General features: G+C 36.6%; 1 protein-coding gene across 7 annotated transcripts in view; it reads left to right on the top strand.

Moving 5' to 3' along the window:
* The window catches only part of BANK1 (B cell scaffold protein with ankyrin repeats 1), a 310335-nt gene that overhangs the window by 116997 nt on the left and 172685 nt on the right, over positions 1-20653 (top strand). For all 7 annotated transcript variants that reach the window (XM_021938668.2, XM_017958886.3, XM_017958885.3 and 4 more), the window contains one exon: positions 15291-15487. In XM_021938668.2, coding sequence (XP_021794360.1) covers positions 15291-15487 — 197 coding nt within the window. The remainder of the gene's footprint in view (positions 1-15290; positions 15488-20653) is intronic.

Raw genomic sequence — 20653 nt, 5'->3', positions numbered from 1 at the left:
GTGCTCAATTACACCGTAAGGTGGCTATAGCAAATAACAATGTAGTGTATATTTATAGCTACCTATAAGAGAATATTTTGAATATCATCACAAAGAAATGATAAATGAAAAGTGATGGAAATGATTATCCTGATTTGACCATTATACAATGTATGTGTGCATTGAAACATACACTGTACCTTATAAAAATGTATAATTATGTGTCAGTTATAAATAAAAAGTTAATTTAAAAAATGTTCCAATGTTTGCCCATCATAAAAAATAAAAATAGAACTGTAATATGATCCATCAATGCAACTTTTGGGTACATATCCAAAGGAAATAAAATCACTGCCTTGAAGACATATCTGCACCCCCATATTCATCGCAGCATTGTTCACAGTAGCCAAAATATGGGAAAAATGTGATTGTCCTTTGATGGATGAATGAATAAAGAAAATGTGGTATACATCTACAAATGAATATTATCCCACCTTTAAAAAAAGGAAATACTGCCGTTTGAAACAACATGGACAGACCGGAAGGGCAGTGTGCTAAGTGAGTTAAGTCAGACACAGAAAACAAATACTACATGATTACCTCATCTATATTAGAATCTTTGAAAAGTCAAACTTACGGAGAGTAGAATGGTGGTATTAAGGGGCTTCAGGGATGGGAGAAAAGAGGAGATATTGGTCAAAGGACACAAATCTTCAGTTGTAAGATGAATAAGTACTGGAGATCTAATGTCCAGCATGGTGACTGTGGCTAATAATAATGTATTGTATCTTGAAATGTACTAAAAGAGTAGATCTCAAGTGTTCTCACTACAGACAACAGAAAATTATAAATGTATGAGGTGATGGGTATGTTAATTGTCTTGATTGTGGTAATCATTTTACAATGTGTACATATATCAAAATATCTCGTTGTACACACTGAATATATACAATTTTTATTTGTCAATCATACCTTCATAAAATGTAAAAAAGATATGGGGCAAATATAATACACATAATTTTCACTTCTATTGTAGTATTTTCCATTTACTCTACTGAAAATGTATTTTAAAATATGTAAACCATGACAAAAGAGGGAAGTTTTTTACAGAAACTGTGAACAGAATGGAGAGAAAGTCCACTACTTTGTACACTTTGCAGTTTTATGTAGCTCTCTGTGAGGTTAACCCCAATTTTCTTGTCTATCCACTTTTGTTTAATTATTAGAACCAAGCCCCTATTCTTTCTTTTATTTAATGCCATGGTTCTCAATCTTTAGCAGGCTTCAGAGTCGCTTGAAGGATATGTTAAAATTCAGATTGCTGCCATCTCTCTTCAAATTTCTGATACAGTAGGTCTGGGTGGGGTACAAGAATTTACATTTCTCACAAATTTTTATATGATGCTGATTCTACTCCTCTGTGAATCACAAGTGAGAACCACTGAGTGAACAGTAATTGATTGGCATCATTTTTATGTACATAAATCAAATTGACATAAATCAAATTAAAGTCAAGAGAGATTTTTTATTCCATCACTCTGTGTCCTTGAATTAAAATCATTGGTGCAGAGGCCGGGCACGATGGCTCATGCCTGTAATCCTAGCACTTTGGGAGGCTGGGGTAGGTGGATCACCTGAGGTCGGGAATTCAAGACCAGCCTGACCAACACGGAGAAACCCCATCTCTACTAAAAATAGAAAAATTAGCCTGGTGTGATGGTGCATGCCTGTAATCCCAGCTACTCAGGAGACTGAGACAGGAGAATCACTTGAACCCGGGAGGCGGAGGTTGCTGTGAGCCGAAATTATGCCATTGCACTGCAGCCTGGGCAACAGAGCTAGACTCCATCTCAAAAAAAAAAAAAAAAAAAAAAATCATGGATGCAGAATGAAGTAGTCTTAGAGTGACTGTTCATCTAAAAATATGTTTTCCCATACCATTATTTAAAAAAAAAAAAAAACTCAGAAATGCTTATAAAAAGTTTAATGTACTCCACTTCATAGTAGGTATTCTTCTAGATACTGAAGGAAGGTAGAAGAATGTGGGATAAACAGGACACAGCCCACACTCTCAGAGGGCACAGAAGCCAATGAATGAGAAAACAAAACTACAAAAATAAGTGTCCTGAATACAGTGTGTGCCCTACGCATAGCACTTAACATGTGTTTTGCTTACTCTGTCAAACAGGTCTAAGCACTTTACTTACACTGTCATTTACTTCTTCACAATGATCCTGAAGTAGGTACCATTTTAATCTTCACTTTACAGATGAGAAGTTGCATACTTTGCCCAGATGGTAAGTGGCAGAGCTGGGACTTGGATCCAGGCAGCCTAGCTCCAGTGGCCACTTTGCTAGTCCCTGGACGACTGTGCCCCAGTACCCTATAGTGAGCAGGAGCTCAGGGTGTCATGGGAGCACAAAAGAAAGAGGACAGTCAGAGGAAACTTTATAGGGAAGATTATCTTAAATTTAAAGTAAGGTTCTCAAGTTTTTCTACCTAATTATATAAATTACTATTATAATGAATAACTTATAACGACAAGTTTGAAATAACCTCAGATACTCTTTTCATTATTTTTACAATCCTAGAAACATTGTAATTTTTGTTTCGTAGTATATGATTTCCTTCATATCAGCCATTTTGTCTTTATGGGTAAATACTGCCCTTTAAGAGGAAGCCCTGTGTGGTTCACAGATTAATTCCCAGTCCCTGGAAGAATTTCTAGTGCTTAATAAAAATTTATTATATTAATTACTTAGCTAATGGTAACCAAGTGAACCATAGACTGAATAAAACCCTGGTATCAATAGATACAAATTAGTAATATTTGAGCTCCCCAAATAAAATGATTCTTCTTCGTTGGACTAAGGCACTAATTTAGATTGTCATTTTTTTCTTTTTCATTTTATTTTGTTCTTCTTATTCATGGCATCTGCTATTAGCAGAATGAAAAATTGGCATGTGTGCCTTCTGAATATGCTGCACTGAACTGTCTGTGCTCAAGTACCAAGGCACATATGTTTGTCTTCTCTGGGCCAACACACAAATTGTAGGTTTTTCAGGGTCAACAGTAATAGGCATCTATAATTATAGAGTTAGGAAAAGAAACATAAATAGTATCTATTAGTAACTGATAACAGGAAATAGGCTCTCTAATATCCATTTACTTTAATTAGGAAAATGTTTGCATGGGTTGGCCTCAATTAGAAACACACACACACACACACACACACACACACACACACACACACACACAGAGGGGAGCTGGGGCCAAATGGGCTTTTTAATTAATGTCTTGAATAAGTTACGACTTAGGAAACTCCCTCTTTCTTTTGCAGTTGTTATGCAGTAACGATCCTCAAACGTCTGAAATTCTTTGAAATTCTTGAGAGGTTCAGAAACCACTGTATACCACACCCTATTATTAATCCACCCTGAGAACACCTCCCTGCCCTTTCTGAAAGGACTCATTTGCTTACTGGATTCTGCCATTACCAAATAGTTATTTAAAAAAATGTTCAGGTTTGAAAACTCACATTGTATTATTCTGAAAAGGAAAGAAGAAACTTAGATGTAGAACTTGTTTTTATGCCTTCTTTCTGTAAGTTATGGTTTACCAAAGCCACCACAGCATCTTCCTCACTGTACTGGTCAGGGTTCTCAAGAGAAATCAATAAAATGTGTGTATATATGTGTGTGTTGAAAGATAGATAGAGATAGGTTGATAGAAATATATGTTATCTATAATCTCTCTATAACATATAAATATATAAAGTATGTATTGAATACATAGATTAAATTATTAAATATATATGTAATAGATATTATAAATATATAAATAAATATTTATAAAATATAAATATTGGCACGTCTGAAATATGCAGAGCAGGTTGGCACTTGGGGCTTCCCTAATCATTCTCATATTCCATTTTCATTTTGTCTCTATAATACGTATATGACAGTGCTTCCAAAGGCATCTTAAGTTCTACCCACTCCTTTTACTGCCCATAAGATTTCTGAGATTTACCTCCTTGCCTTTGTGCATTTTATTATCAAATCATTTAACATTTTAAAAGAACAACTCCAATGCTCAAGACTAAAAGGTATTCCTTTTAAAATGCTGAAATAGTCCTTACTAATGAAGTAAAGTTTCCTTGCCAGACATATTGATTTACTGCTTTGTGGCCCTAATTTCTTGAATGTCCATGTGAGACCCATCTAAATAAAGGCCAGTAGGTAGCATTTTACCTGTAAGGCATGGCTCTGTACCAGAGTGCCCAACCATCTGATCCCAACCCAGCCCATCTGGTTTATGCACTTTTACTGTTCAACTTTTCCTGGATCTTTTCCTGGTTCTTGGTTATTGTCTTGTTAAGACACAGCAGAGACAAAGTTGGTAATTTTCAAGAGGAATATTTTTCTAATGAATGTAGAGGAAAAGAATGCAAGTATATTTGTATAGAAATAAAATTTTTAAAGGCTTCTGACTTGAACCAGGGTTTAGCTACAGATTGGATGGATTGGGGTAAACATGAAACTGTCCAGCTCTTTTTATTGCCTCAACATTGTCTGGGTTTTCTACTGGAAAATGGAAAATAAACGTATTTAAATATTGTGAGATTTAATTTTAGTTGATATCAATTCTAGGAACTTCTAACAAACACTTCACATCTCCCTTTGCTTCCTAGAATTACCTCCACACATGGACCCCAAGCTCCCAGGCTCTTCGTCTGTGGCCTTAAGTCCTGCTTCAACCTTGTTTTACTCATTGCCTACTTCTCTCTGGCCATTCTAGCCCACAGTCCTAGATAAGACAGCACTTCATAGTGTGTTCTCAAAGACTCTTTTTCTGAAATCAGAGCATCTTGCACCACCTGCCACATCCTTGTTCTGTTGATCTGCTCTTACTCAATCTGCCACTAAGTACCTTAAATCCCTACCTCTCCAATTCCATTTGTTAACCACCGTGTTTTCTTCTTCCTTTTCCTCCTCCTATCATTATTGCTGCTAATTTTAGGGTGGATTCCATCCACTCCGGTATTCAGTAAGCAATGAGTCCCTTCTGGGTTTGAGGTCACATGCTCCATTTATTTCTCATACTTCTTGTCAACTCATCATGCAGATCCTTTAGATGACAGAATATCATCATTTTAGAACCCAAGTTTTACAATTTTACAAAACTTTCAAATCTTAAGCATACAGATCAACAAAATACAGAATTTCTATCAAAAAATTTAAAATGTACAGTCTTTCAAAGAAATTATCTGAGAACAACAAGTAACTATTCATCTTCACCCAAAGTTTTTCCTGTTGTTTGTCTATGCCTGACAATAACAATAAAAAACAGAGAATCAAGGCTGTAGAACTACTCTTTCTTTCTACTTGCAGGTTGGTTGTGGAAGTGGATTCTAACCATTCCTGGTTTGGATTTTAACTGAGTGGGCCCAGAACACAGAGATAGCCCAGGAGAAGGTCTCATAAGTCACGGACTTCAATGCTCACAGTTGCCTCCCGCAGCTCCACAGTTTTTCTGGCCTCACCCTGAGGAGCAGTATACAGGGGCCGTAGTTTCTCTCAGAGCCTCCCTGACTGTATGGAGGAGCAAAGAAAATAAGGCACCATAAGTCAGAAAATAACTGGCCATGCTGCAATGGGCAACCAATTATGAACTCCCTCTCCAAAATTAAAAGGGGCCTCTGGATTGCTTTAAAATGCATTTGATTCTCATTATTTGCAGTAGTTATGTTCTGTAAAGTAATCGAATAAGTCAGTGCTGAACCTTTGCTCCCAGGAGAAATATAGGATTAGGTTCCTGTGAGCTTCTGGTCACAATGTTTTCATCAATCAATTGATACATAACCTTGCTTTATGTGTGTTTCTGTTTAAAAATACCTTATTTAATATATACTGTTGATTCAAACTGAACTTACCGTCAACACTGTAACTCATGCCTGAATGAATTTATCTAATACATGTATTTTCTCCATAAGGCACGCCACTGCTTTCAAGTACTTAGAAATACTACACAGCACTTCAGCACTGTGCTTGGGGGCCATTTTAAACAGCTAATTCACCAAAATAAACCACAAAAGCTGTGACAGTTGTGGCACCAAATGGACTGCAAACAGGACATTTGTTTACAGTATGAGAGCTGAAATAAGGAGGCATAGGGTTGCCTTGTTTGACCCCAGCTGGGAATGTGTGCTTTGGGTGACTCAAATTTTTCGTTGCTATACATATGTCTGCAAATACCTGGAAAAGTGTCTTAAGGGGTTACAAACAAATTTTAGTGAGTAAATGAATTTGCATAAACAGAATTCCCAATTAATGAGGACTAGCAGTACGTTTTGCATGGAAGAATACATTGGACATAGGTTTAATAACTGAGCAGATGTTGTGGTCATCAATTGAATATTAAGAAAATTAAGAGGTCTAAGTTCAAGTAGCTTGTGCAAATGACACTATGACTAAATACTAGAATTAAATTAAATTGTATAGATTTAATCCATACAATCTGGCTCCAAAGTCCTAATGCTTAAGTGCTACACTATATTGCTTATCATGATAAATAAATATTAAGTTTTAGAATTTTATATTTAAGTAATAAAAGGCATTATTTTGAAGTTTATTTAACAAGAAGAAATTAATTGAATATAGTGCAGATTAGGACCTAACCTATTCAACTAAAACATTTAAAAGAAAGAGTATCTTGTATGAAATTTCCTGAGATAATTAACAAGAGAAATACCAAGTAGATGCAAATTCTAATTTTTTCTCTTATTTAAGAGAATATTTTAGTAACAAGAATTCAATTATAACAATTAATGAGGCAGGTTCAATGTTGAGTTTAATAGTAAAGTATAAATCTATTTATGAATTTTCCACTGCTATATTTTATATAATATGAGAGGTAACAACAAAACTGTAGCATAGGGTTTTGATGGACTATTTCCTTTGTGCATTTTGTTTACATTATAAAGGTTTTAGAAGCATGATAACCTTGGCAGCATTTTTTTGTTTCTTAAAATTCTAAAAAGAATTATATGTCTAATCTTTTGACAGAATTGGAAAAGTGACACCTCACATGTTACATAATGGTTCTCCTGTCAGAGAGCAGAAAGTTTCATAAACACAGCAATGCTCTGTTTTTACAGATCCACAGAAATAATAACATTTCATCAGGTTTCAAATCCTATTATGAAAGGAATAAAAATTATGTTTCTTCAACCTTTGCAGCTACCTTCCCTATTCTAATTGGTGTCTGATTAAAACCCAGGAAAAAATACCTTCCAGAGAGTTTCTTGACTTAAAGCATTTGTGGCATGGCATCAAGCCCAGAAGAATATCAGAAGTTCTATAATTTTGACCCCCAACCCTTTCATCTTATAAATTAGGAAACTGAGGTCCACAAGATGAATTCTTAAGAACCACAGATTTAGTGGCTGAGCTGGGATTAGAATGCAGATTTCCTGATTTTTAATCTTCTCTTTATTGTGTGCTTTGTTGTTTTGCCCCAAAGGGGCCACCTGGTCATTCTACTCTGAATGAGTATTTACTATTCCAGATAAAATAATGATTTATTAAAACAAATGGATTACATGGTCATGAATTTCCAGTTTCAATACTCATCTTACTGTTAAATTCTTGTTTAATGCTCATATTCCAAACTTGAGTATATTTTCATTTTATTATTCTAGTGAGCTAGGTTAATCTTTTGAAAGCTTTGGTTTGATTACTTCTGTTTAATTATTAGCCATCTTTTGTAGGGATTGCCTCAAAAAGTTTAGGAGCAGCTCTGCACAAACAAATGTATGATTTGATTTCTTTGCTATGTGAAAATTCACCTGTTTATTTGTATTTGTAAAGCAAGTGACATTGGACTTTTCTTTAAAAAATTCCCCCAGACATTTTATTCTATTCTCATGAAATTACTGTTTGAAAGACATTGTCTGAAACAACTGAAAACTAAAATTTTATTTGGTCTAGAAGAAAAATGAAAAGTAAATTTGTCACACCTTGGTTTGAATTATGGCTTCTCTATTTACACCTTGGTGATAAAAACAGAGGCAGTGAATCTAGATTAATTAAATGAAAATTGCCATGAAATGAAACAAATGTACACTGTAGATTAAACACATTCTAAACGTTTATTGTATCTCCTAAACAAATCTATTATTTTAATCTAACAAGTAAGACTGTAAATTGTTTGCAAAGTAAATGTGTACATTTAAGAAAATAACTACATAGTGTATGAACTAAGGTGATTAAAGCAAATTCACAGTTTTCAAAAAAGCAATGAGATGGCTGTTTTCCATTGCGTTAAAAGTTTACTGGAAGACAATTGACTTTGGTTTTGATTCCTTTGATTATTTTGCCATAAGTCTTCACCTTACTTCTGATAATGCCACAGCTATTATGTTGATGTGTAATTTCCATAACTTTTTTTTCAGCTAAGTGCAAAAGTATAGAATAATAACAAACCATCATTCGTTTGTGTTTTGTTTGTCATTGGGATACAGGTTACATTCATCATTTTATAGTGATATAAAATTAATAAATGTCTTCTAATTGATAGTTAATAATTATGAAAAATCAAACTATTTAAGATATTGATATAAAAGTTGTAAAATCCAGATGGAAATTTCCACACTGAAGTTATTTATAAAAACGCTCACCTGTATTTTCTGTTGCAGTTAGTTTGTGAAAGAAAAATTTTATATAGAAATCTAGTATAACCCCTCAAAGAATTTCATGTTCATTTCAACTTTGGAAGGAAGCAAACTAGGCAGGGAGGTAGAATATAAAATTGTTTCATAGATGAACTTACAGAATTCTTTTAATTTAGTGTTTGGTTAATGTCTAGGTACATTCAAAAGGAGTTATTACAGCATGTTTTTCTTTCTTTTTTTTTTCAATTTTTTTTTTTTTTATTATACTTTAAGTTGTAGGGTACATGTGCATAACGTGCAGGTTTGTTACATATGTATACTTGTGCCATGTTGGTGTGCTGCACCCATCAACTCGTCATTTACATCAGGTATAACTCCCAATGCAATCCCTCCCCCCTCCCCCCTCCCCATGATAGGCCCCGGTGTGTGATGTTCCCCTTCCTGAGTCCAAGTGATCTCATTGTTCAGTTCCCACCTATGAGTGAGAACATGCGGTGTTTGGTTTTCTGTTCTTGTGATAGTTTGCTAAGAATGATGGTTTCCAGCTGCATCCATGTCCCTACAAAGGACACAAACTCATCCTTTTTTATGGCTGCATAGTATTCCATGGTGTATATGTGCCACATTTTCTTAATGCAATCTGTCACTGATGGACATTTGGGTTGATTCCAAGTCTTTGCTATTGTGAATAGTGCTGCAATAACCATACGTGTGCATGTGTCTTTATAGCAGCATAATTTATAATCCTTTGGGTATATACCCAGTAATGGGATGGCTGGGTCATATGGTACATCTAGTTCTAGATCCTTGAGGAATCGCCATACTGTCTTCCATAATGGTTGAACTAGTTTACAATCCCACCAACAGTGTAAAAGCGTTCCTATTTCTCCACATCCTCTCCAGCACCTGTTGTTTCCTGACTTTTTAATGATCGCCATTCTAACTGGTGTGAGATGGTATCTCATTGTGGTTTTGATTTGCATTTCTCTGATGGCCAGTGATGATGAGCATTTTTTCATGTGTCTGTTGGCTGTATGAATGTCTTCTTTTGAGAAATGTCTGTTCATATCCTTTGCCCACTTTTTGATGGGGTTGTTTGTTTTTTTCTTGTAAATTTGTTTGAGTTCTTTGTAGGTTCTGGATATTAGCCCTTTGTCAGATGAGTAGATTGCAAAAATTTTCTCCCATTCTGTAGGTTGCCTGTTCACTCTGATGGTAGTTTCTTTTGCTGTGCAGAAGCTCTTTAGTTTAATTAGATCCCATTTGTCAATTTTAGCTTTTGCTGCCGTTGCTTTTGGTGTTTTAGACATGAAGTCTTTGCCCATGCCTATGTCCTGAATGGTACTACCTAGGTTTTCCTCTAGGATTTTTATGGTATTAGGTCTAACATTTAAGTCTCTAATCCATCTTGAATTAATTTTCGTATAAGGAGTAAGGAAAGGATCCAGTTTCAGCTTTCTACTTATGGCTAGCCAATTTTCCCAGCACCATTTATTAAATAGGGAATCCTTTCCCCATTTCTTGTTTTTCTCAGGTTTGTCAAAGATCAGATGGCTGTAGATGTGTGGTATTATTTCTGAGGACTCTGTTCTGTTCCATTGGTCTATATCTCTGTTTTGGTACCAGTACCATGCTGTTTTGGTTACTGTAGCCTTGTAGTATAGTTTGAAGTCAGGTAGCGTGATGCCTCCAGCTTTGTTCTTTTGACTTAGGATTGTCTTGGAGATGCGGGCTCTTTTTTGGTTCCATATGAACTTTAAAGCAGTTTTTTCCAATTCTGTGAAGAAACTCATTGGTAGCTTGATGGGGATGGCATTGAATCTATAAATTACCTTGGGCAGTATGGCCATTTTCACGATATTGATTCTTCCTATCCATGAGCATGGTATGTTCTTCCATTTGTTTGTGTCCTCTTTTATTTCACTGAGCAGTGGTTTGTAGTTCTCCTTGAAGAGGTCCTTTACATCCCTTGTAAGTTGGATTCCTAGGTATTTTATTCTCTTTGAAGCAATTGTGAATGGAAGTTCATTCCTGATTTGGCTCTCTGTTTGTCTGTTACTGGTGTATAAGAATGCTTGTGATTTTTGCACATTAATTTTGTATCCTGAGACTTTGCTGAAGTTGCTTATCAGCTTAAGGAGGTTTTGGACTGAGACGATGGGGTTTCCTAAGTATACAATCATGTCATCTGCAAACAGGGACAATTTGACTTCTTCTTTTCCTAACTGAATACCCTTGATTTCTTTCTCTTGCCTGATTGCCCTAGCCAGAACTTCCAACACTATGTTGAATAGGAGTGGTGAGAGAGGGCATCCCTGTCTTGTGCCAGTTTTCAAAGGGAATTTTTCCAGTTTTTGCCCATTCAGTATGATATTGGCTGTGGGTTTGTCATAAATAGCTCTTATTATTTTGAGGTACGTTCCATCAATACCGAATTTATTGAGCGTTTTTAGCATGAAAGGCTGTTGAATTTTGTCAAAAGCCTTTTCTGCATCTATTGAGATAATCATGTGGTTCTTGTCTTTGGTTCTGTTTATATGCTGGATTATGTTTATTGATTTGCGAATGTTGAACCAGCCTTGCATCCCAGGGATGAAGCCCACTTGATCATGGTGGATAAGCTTTTTGATGTGTTGCTGAATCCGGTTTGCCAGTATTTTATTGAGGATTTTTGCATCGATGTTCATCAGGGATATTGGTCTAAAATTCTCTTTTTTTGTTGTGTCTCTGCCAGGCTTTGGTATCAGGATGATGTTGGCCTCATAAAATGAGTTAGGGAGGATTTCCTCTTTTTCTATTGATTGGAATAGTTTCAGAAGGAATGGTACCAACTCCTCCTTATACCTCTGGTAGAATTCAGCTGTGAATCCATCTGGTCCTGGACTTTTTTTGGTTGGTAGGCTATTAATTATTGCCTCAATTTCAGAGCCTACTATTGGTCTATTCAGGGGTTCAACTTCTTCCTGGTTTAGTCTTGGAAGAGTGTAAGTGTCCAGGAAATTATCCATTTCTTCTAGGTTTTCCAGTTTATTTGCGTAGAGGTGTTTATAGTATTCTCTGATGGTAGTTTGTATTTCTGTGGGGTCGGTGGTGATATCCCCTTTATCATTTTTAATTGCGTCGATTTGATTCTTCTCTCTTTTCTTCTTTATTAGTCTTGCTAGTGGTCTGTCAATTTTGTTGATCTTTTCAAAAAACCAACTCCTGGATTCATTGATTTTTTGGAGGGTTTTTTGTGTCTCTATCTCCTTCAGTTCTGCTCTGATCTTAGTTATTTCTTGCCTTCTGCTAGCTTTGGAATGTGTTTGCTCTTGCTTCTCTAGTTCTTTTAATTGCAATGTTAGAGTGTCAATTTTTGATCTTTCCTGCTTTCTCTTGTGGGCATTTAGTGCTATAAATTTCCCTCTGCACACTGCTTTAAATGTGTCCCAGAGATTCTGGTATGTTGTATCTTTGTTCTCATTGGTTTCAAAGAACATCTTTATTTCTGCCTTCATTTCATTATGTACCCAGTAGTCATTCAGGAGCAGGTTGTTCAGTTTCCATGTAGTTGAGCAGTTTTGATTGAGTTTCTTAGTCCTGAGTTCTAGTTTGATTGCACTGTGGTCTGAGAGACAGTTTGTTATAATTTCTGTTCTTGTACATTTGCTGAGGAGTGCTTTACTTCCAATTATATGGTCAATTTTGGAGTAAGTACGATGTGGTGCTGAGAAGAATGTATATTCTGTTGATTTGGGGTGGAGAGTTCTATAGATGTCTATTAGGTCTGCTTGCTGCAGAGATGAGTTCAATTCCTGGATATCCTTGTTAACTTTCTGTCTCGTTGATCTGTCTAATGTTGACAGTGGAGTGTTGAAGTCTCCCATTATTATTGTATGGGAGTCTAAGTCTCTTTGTAAGTCCCTAAGGACTTGCTTTATGAATCTGGGTGCTCCTGTATTGGGTGCATATACATTTAGGATAGTTAGCTCTTCTTGTTGAATTGATCCCTTTACCATTATGTAATGGCCTTCTTTGTCTCTTTTGATCTTTGATGGTTTAAAGTCTGTTTTATCAGACACTAGTATTGCAACCCCTGCTTTTTTTTGTTCTCCATTTGCTTGGTAAATCTTCCTCCATCCCTTTATTTTGAGCCTATGTATGTCTCTGCGTGTGAGATGGGTCTCCTGAATACAGCAGACTGATGGGTCTTGACTCTTTATCCAGTTTGCCAGTCTGTGTCTTTTCATTGGAGCATTTAGTCCATTTACATTTAAGGTTAAGATTGTTATGTGTGAACTTGATCCTGCCATTATGATATTAACTGGTTATTTTGCTCGTTAGTTGATGCAGTTTCTTCCTAGCCTCGATGGTCTTTACATTTTGGCATGTTTTTGCAATGGCTGTTACCGGTTGTTCCTTTCCATGTTGAGTGCTTCCTTCAGGGTCTCTTGTAAGGCAGGCCTGGTGGTGACAAAATCTCTAAGCATTTGCTTATCTGTAAAGGATTTTATTTCTCCTTCACTTATGAAACTTAGTTTGGCTGGATATGAAATTCTGGGTTGAAAATTCTTTTCTTTAAGAATGTTGAATATTGGCCCCCACTCTCTTCTGGCTTGTAGAGTTTCTGCCGAGAGATCTGCTGTGAGTCTGATGGGCTTCCCTTTGTGGGTAACCCGACCTTTCTCTCTGGCTGCCCTTAAGATTTTTTCCTTCATTTCAACTTTGGTGAATCTGGCAATTATGTGTCTTGGAGTTGCTCTTCTCGAGGAGTATCTTTGTGGCGTTCTCTGTATTTCCTGGATTTGAATGTTGGCCTGCCCTACTAGGTTGGGGAAGTTCTCCTGGATGATATCCTGAAGAGTGTTTTCCAACTTGGTTCCATTTTCCCCCTCACTTTCAGGCACCCCAATCAGACGTAGATTTGGTCTTTTTACATAATCCCATACTTCTTGCAGGCTTTGTTCATTTCTTTTTCTTCTTTTTTCTTTTGGTTTCTCTTCTCGCTTCATTTCATTCATTTGATCCTCAATCGCTGATATTTCTTCCAGTTGATCGAGTCGGTTACTGAAGCTTGTGCATTTGTCACGTATTTCTCGTGTCATGGTTTTCATCTCTTTCATTTCGTTTAGGACCTTCTCTGCATTAATTACTCTAGCCATCAATTCTTCCACTTTTTTTTCAAGATTTTTAGTTTCTTTGCGCTGGGTACGTAATTCCTCCTTTAGCTCTGAGAAATTTGATGGACTGAAGCCTTCTTCTCTCATCTCGTCAAAGTCATTCTCCGTCCAGCTTTGATCCGTTGCTGGCGATGAGCTGCGCTCCTTTGCCGGGGGAGATGCGCTCTTATTTTTTGAATTTCCAGCTTTTCTGCCCTGCTTTTTCCCCATCTTTGTGGTTTTATCTGCCTCTGGTCTTTGATGATGGTGATGTACTGATGGGGTTTTGGTGTAGGTGTCCTTCCTGTTTGAGAGTTTTCCTTCTAACAGTCAGGACCCTCAGCTGTAGGTCTGTTGGAGATTGCTTGAGGTCCACTCCAGACCCTGTTTGCCTGGGTATCAGCAGCAGAGGCTGCAGAAGATAGAATATTTCTGAACAGCGAGTGTACCTGTCTGATTCTTGCTTTGGAAGCTTCCTCTCAGGGGTGTACTCCACCCTGTGAGGTATGGGGTGTCAGACTGCCCCTAGTGGGGGATATCTCCCAGTTAGGCTACTCAGGGGTCAGGGACCCACTTGAGCAGGCAGTCTGTCCCTTCTCAGATCTCAACCTCCGTGTTGGGAGATCCACTGCTCTCTTCAAAGCTGTCAGAGTCGTTTGCGTCTGCAGAGGTTTCTGCTGGGTTTGTTATTGTTTACTGTGCCCTGACCCCTGAGGTGGAGTCTACAGAGACAGGCAGGTTTCCTTGAGCTGCTGTGAGCTCCACCCAGTTGGAGCTTCCCAGCAGCTTTGTTTACCTACTTAAGCCTCAGCAATGGCGGGTGCCCCTCCCCCAGCCTCGCTGCTGCCTTGCCGGTAGATCACAGACTGCTGTGCTAGCAATGAGGGAGGCTCCGTGGGTGTGGGACCCTCCCGGCCAGGTGTGGGATATGATCTCCTGGTGTGCCTGTTTGCTTAAAGCGCAGTATTGGGGTGGGAGTTACCCGATTTTCCAGGTGTTGTGTGTCTCAGTTCCCCTGGCTAGGAAAAGGGATTCCCTTCCCCCTTGCGCTTCCCAGGTGAAGCAATGCCTCGCCCTGCTTCAGCTCTCGCTGGTCGGGCTGCAGCAGCTGACCAGCACTGATCGTCCGGCACTCCCCAGTGAGATGAACCCAGTACCTCAGTTGAAAATGCAGAAATCACTGGTCTTCTGTGTCGCTCGCGCTGGGAGTTGGAGACTGGAGCTGGAGACTGGAGCTGTTCCTATTCGGCCATCTTGCTCCGCCCCCCTCTTTTTTTTTTCATTTAAGAGGTTGATGTGGCTTTTTAAATTAAACAATTAAACTTACCTGACAAATAAGATTGGTGCATTAATGCTAGTGAGAATATGAGTTTGTATTTATTTTAATATAGGAAATTGAGTGAGGGGAAGATTCTAAATTGCTGAAACTATTGATGGTTTCTTTTAATGAGATTGCCAATAAAATCAAAACATTAAATCCTACTACTTCTTATGCTTACAGATATTCATTTCAAAGAACTTCCAACTCTTCTCCACTGTGCAGCAAAGTTTGGCTTAAAGAACCTGGCTATTCATTTGCTTCAATGTTCAGGAGCAACCTGGGCATCTAAGATGAAAAATATGGAGGGTTCAGACCCCGCACATATTGCTGAAAGGCATGGTCACAAAGAACTCAAGAAAATCTTTGAAGATTTTTCAGTAAGTTTTTTTTTTTAAATTATATCTCTGTATATTCTGTTTGATATTGTAGAAGAAACTGTAAGAAGAAAAAACCTATTACCTTTACCATTTTGTTTAAGAGTCTAGATAAGGCACTATTAGGCACATGAAAAAAGATCAATAATTGTGAGTTGCAGAAAAACAATTTGATGATAATTCAAAAAGTCTACCTAATAAAAAAATTATTTATTTATTTACTTATTATTTTATTTATTTATTTATTTTTGAGATGGAGTCTTCCTGGATCGCCCAGGCTGGAGTGCAGTGGTGCTATCTTGGCTCACTGAGAGCTCTACCTCCTGGGTTCACGCCATTCTCCTGCCTCAGCCTCCTGAATAGCTGGGACTACAGGCGCCCATCACCATGCCCGGCAAATTTTTGCATTTTTAGTAGAGATGGAGTTTCACCATGTTAGGCAGGATGATCTCAAACTCCTGACCTCAAGTGATCCGCCCAGCTCGGCCTCCCAAAGTGCTGGGATTACAGGCGTGAACCACCTCACCCCGCCTAAAAAGTGAATTTATGTTGCTTAAATTTGTTTTCCTTGTGTGATTCCTTCTCCTCTTCCCTGTTAAGTCCCAATTCTGTCTTATGTAGGTTGAAGGCCCAAATTACAGAACACTTTTTGAAGAGTGTTAGTTTTGTAAGAATGTAATCAAAAGAAGATTTTAAGAAGGAGCGGATGCTATCTCAGTACATAAAACATACTTTGTGTTTCCATAATCATGTTTAGAAAAGCAATTGTTTTTCTATTTGTAACAAAGATATGCACATTTTGCTCCAGAAAGTGAATTATACACTGATGGCTCTTTGGAAAATATAATGGGACAATGATTATGCTGGTAAATTATCAAAATTTGTCTTTGAGTATTTAAAACAAATAATTTTGTTGTCAAAGAAGAGTTAATATAGAATATGTAAATCCTGTAAGCTTCTGGTTATTTTAGCATTTATTCTGATTGTCAGATTAAGCCAATCTAATTAATATTGGACTTCAAAAACAATCATTGGTATTTGAGATTTCTGGAGAGTATATTTAAAATAAATATAGAACATGAAGTTTTATGACAAAATTAATAAACTACTAATTTTTAGTCTTAGGTCCTTCAAATCAGAAATAACCATTCTTTTTATTTCTGGAAGGATTTTAGATAGTGATTGTCATATATGCTAGTTTTTAACTAGTTGTCATGCTTTATCTGATGAGGGCATTCATTTTCATAATTGTTCACTGTACGCAGGCATTGAATAGGGCAGCATGGTATCTACCTCAGGTAAGTCAGTAAGTCAATTTAGCCTTGGATGTTTTCCATTAATACTGTTATTTAATACATTTTAGGTGCCTGTCTTTAACTCTGTACAACTCTATTCTTTAATTTTTAGCCACTGGTACACTGGGTTAAAATTTTCCCTAGAAGTCCTATCATCTAGGGATGCTTTCTAAATTAATCCCTGATTTTCAAAAAGTCATTCTTCCACTTCTTGCTCTCCAGTAAAGACTCACCTTTTGACAGATGCAACCCCATGCACACTTCAGGTGCTCCATAAGTAACAAAGTATTACATAATGATGACAGTAGGTATGAAAGTAAGTACAATGGTAGGATGTGAGGTTTGATGGATGTGGGATATAATTTTTTTTTCTCTTACACCCTCTCAGTATTTATACCTCTGCTCCTGCAATAACAGTGCTGATAGAAGTTGATTGCTATCATTGTCTCTAGGTGACAATCACTCTTTCATAGTTGCTGCATTCTAATTTGACAGTTATACTTGATAATTATTGTGTGAAATTTGTTACATAATTTTCTATAGTATCTTTGTAAGCTGTTATTTCTGCCTGAATGTCTACAGTAAACGTTACCATTATAGTTGGGATAGATCAATTATTTTGTGAATATTCTGCTGTCAGTAAGGAATTGACTGTAACTGTTGCAAGTGCCAACAGATCTGTCAATGCGTTTTCATGACCCTGGATAATTTTATATACAATAATTTTGCAAGCTATGAAGGCCTTTTTGCAAATGTGTAGTTAAGAAAATGAAACATATGTATTGTATTTTGACCCACATGGAAAAATGTTTCCTGTCAATTTATATGATACATGAATTATTCTTCTAATTATCAATTTTATTTAAAATAAATTTGGAAGTCATATCTTCTTACTGAAGGTATGCCAGATAAGCAGATGTTGACACTATCTATTCTAAATACTGTTAGTTCAGAGTGTATGTAAACCTGATGGAGAAAAGTGGAATCTCATTATGCTACTAAAATACTTTACTGTTGCTTTAAAAGCATCTATATCACTTCAATGTTATAATGACCTAGATTCTGAAAAATCTGAGATAATCACATATGCATTCAAATTTTTCATGAACTATTGTTTCAGAATAGTTTAAAGGAGTAGATATTTTTAAGTTTGAGGTTTACGATCTACCAGTGGACTATACTTCTACTGAAGAAATATCTATTTTTAAATTCCAACATATTTTGCTCCCAACTAATTTACTGATTTGTTCAGTACTTCCTAATCCCCCATCAATAAAACATTGCTCATTTTAGAATTCCACAGGGAGTTACAATACAGTGATTTGGGTCATCACTGAATGAAGTGGGTAGAAGGAAAAAGCCAATTGTGATTTTAGAAAAATACAGAGAAAACACAAAAGCATTAGCAAGCATTCATAAACCAAGTGACACCCATGTCTTATCGTTAGGTATGTGAAGGAAGAGGATGAAGATGAAGAAAAGAATGAGGAAGGAGGGGAGGAAGAGAAAGAAGGAGAGAAGGAGGAGAGTAGGAGAAGAAGAGGGTCTGAAATTACATTTCTTACATTGCTTCATGACATTTTTTATTTGAGAGGTTAATAATTTATACACAGTCTATGAACACAGCCTCTTCATTATGAATGGCTTTCATGTTTTGATAAAGTTATGTAATTAACATCTGTACTTCATTTATGTTTTCAGTGCTATTACTGGATGATAATATCATATATTTCTATAATCCATAAAGTCTTTAAAATATCTACTCATTTTTCAGTTTCTGACAATGTCACCTGAGATAATTAATATGAAAAGTAGGTGGGAAAAGGGCAAAATATTTGTTACTTAAATTCACAACTGGGTGTGAACAACGATTTGCTTAGCATTATTCATAAGGAAAGCCCAGGACATTTCAAATAGTAAATAGTGACATTGATGATTTATTTAGTCTTCAGAAACTTATCTCTTAAATAAAACGTGCATGAAAAGTTGAAAACAAACTGGAACTTGGCCTCAGATTGAGGTACCTTGAGATTTAAGATAAAGAGTACAAGACTAGTCTGTACTTTAAACAAACAGATATAAAGAATATCCACTTGTATTAGTTCAGATATGTCACCCCATCCATCCCCTTCAATTTAAAACCCTTAACAAAATGATTATATCAATGTGTAAATAGACAAGGAAAAGTACATTCTCCTCTGTTGGCCAGCTATGGAATTGGAGCAGGTGTTCACTTATCTTAGAAACAATATCCAGAAAATATCTTTTTTCTTCCACCACTGTGTTCACTTGTAGTTTGGTTTAAATATTTATACGCTGTTAATTATAAATATTCATGAAGAAAATTTAAGAAATGGGAAAATCAGCTTTCCATGCACATTCTCTAACTGGCTTTTCAGGAGTACTCCTGACTGAGAATCTTTCTATGGCTCATATGTGAGATGGGATTCCTGTGGCATCAGGCTCTCCTTAATCTATCCCTACACTGGTCTTTGTCCCTGTGGACACTGGGCCCGTGTGTGTGTGTGTGTGTGTGTGTGTGTGTGTGTGTGTGTGACAGAGAGATTTTGTTGCCCTCCAATATCTGACTGATAGGCCCTAATCTTTTTCAGATAGTCAAGGGCTTGGGTTTAAAATACATGTATGGAGGGGTAGGTGTTGAAGCACTTACAATATCCCTAATATAAAGCAATAATTGACTGGCTAATATAGAGAACCGATTACTCAGAAGTTAGATTTGGTGTTTAGGCTAGTAGTAAACATTCACTTTCCTTGGCTCTTTATTTCTCTCATTCTCAGCATTGCCCTCCCAGTACTTTGCAAGTAGATTGTTCCATTTAATTCAGTGTTTATCAGTGTTCTATAATTTAGCTTAAATGGCAGCATATCCTGCTTTGCCTATGTGGTTTTTTCTTTCTTATAAGTCTGGAAGCTCATGAAGCATAGTGGGCTCTCCTCCCCTCCCACCATCAGGTACACTAAAGGTGCTCAGCATGTATTTTTCTCATTGATGGTGCAGAAGGTCGGTGTCCAATTTAAAGACTTGTCTTATTTCACTTTCCCAATCATATACTTAAATAGGTCCCATATGGTAAATAAAATAATTGGTCATATTTCCTATACTTGGAATTTTTTTTAAGTTTAGTTTCAGAGACTTCATAGACAGCCCTACTGCTTGTCTTCAGCATATATTTTAATAGGCCCAACTAGTATGAATTTTGGAATCCTGGCCTTTATTCAATATTGATGTTCTGTTCTGTTAGAATTGAAGAAACTAGAATAAGTCACATAACTGCACTTGACTGCATGCATGCATTATAAATTTATGTGTCAGTTATGTGCTTGAAACTACTTAGGAATCTCTTTCAAAAATCTGGCTATCACAGAATTTTTCTCTTCTCCAAGTCATCAGACCCAGTTTTGATGCCCTAACTCTGCAGCTCTAAACATGCTGTGTAAACTCCCTTGAATCTCTTTGCTGTATTTTCCTTTACTCCTAGAGTCCTGGGATTCAGTCAGGTCTGAATTTTAAACCTAACTTCACCAAAAACTAAGTTTGCATCCTGGGAAAAAATAATTCTTTATAGAGCACTTTAGGATTTGATGAAATGAATGTGAAATTGTTAAATATATAGAAGACCCACAAAAAATATTGCATTCACCTTCTTTTCTGTTGGCTTATTGTTATTCATATCAAATTTAGACTTCACCATCAATCATACCTTTTCTTTTCTTACATCATTAATCTCTCCCATTATACTGACTCTTCCCTGAACAAATGTTTCAATAATATATATATACACACACACACACACACTTGCTTTACATAGACATATAGTTTTGCATTGTTTAAAGACTCTCTATACGTGCTTTG

This window comes from Papio anubis, chromosome 3 (genome assembly GCF_008728515.1).
Source record: "Papio anubis isolate 15944 chromosome 3, Panubis1.0, whole genome shotgun sequence".
NCBI lineage: Eukaryota > Metazoa > Chordata > Mammalia > Primates > Cercopithecidae > Papio > Papio anubis.
This window is presented reverse-complemented; position numbering and strand designations above follow the sequence as displayed.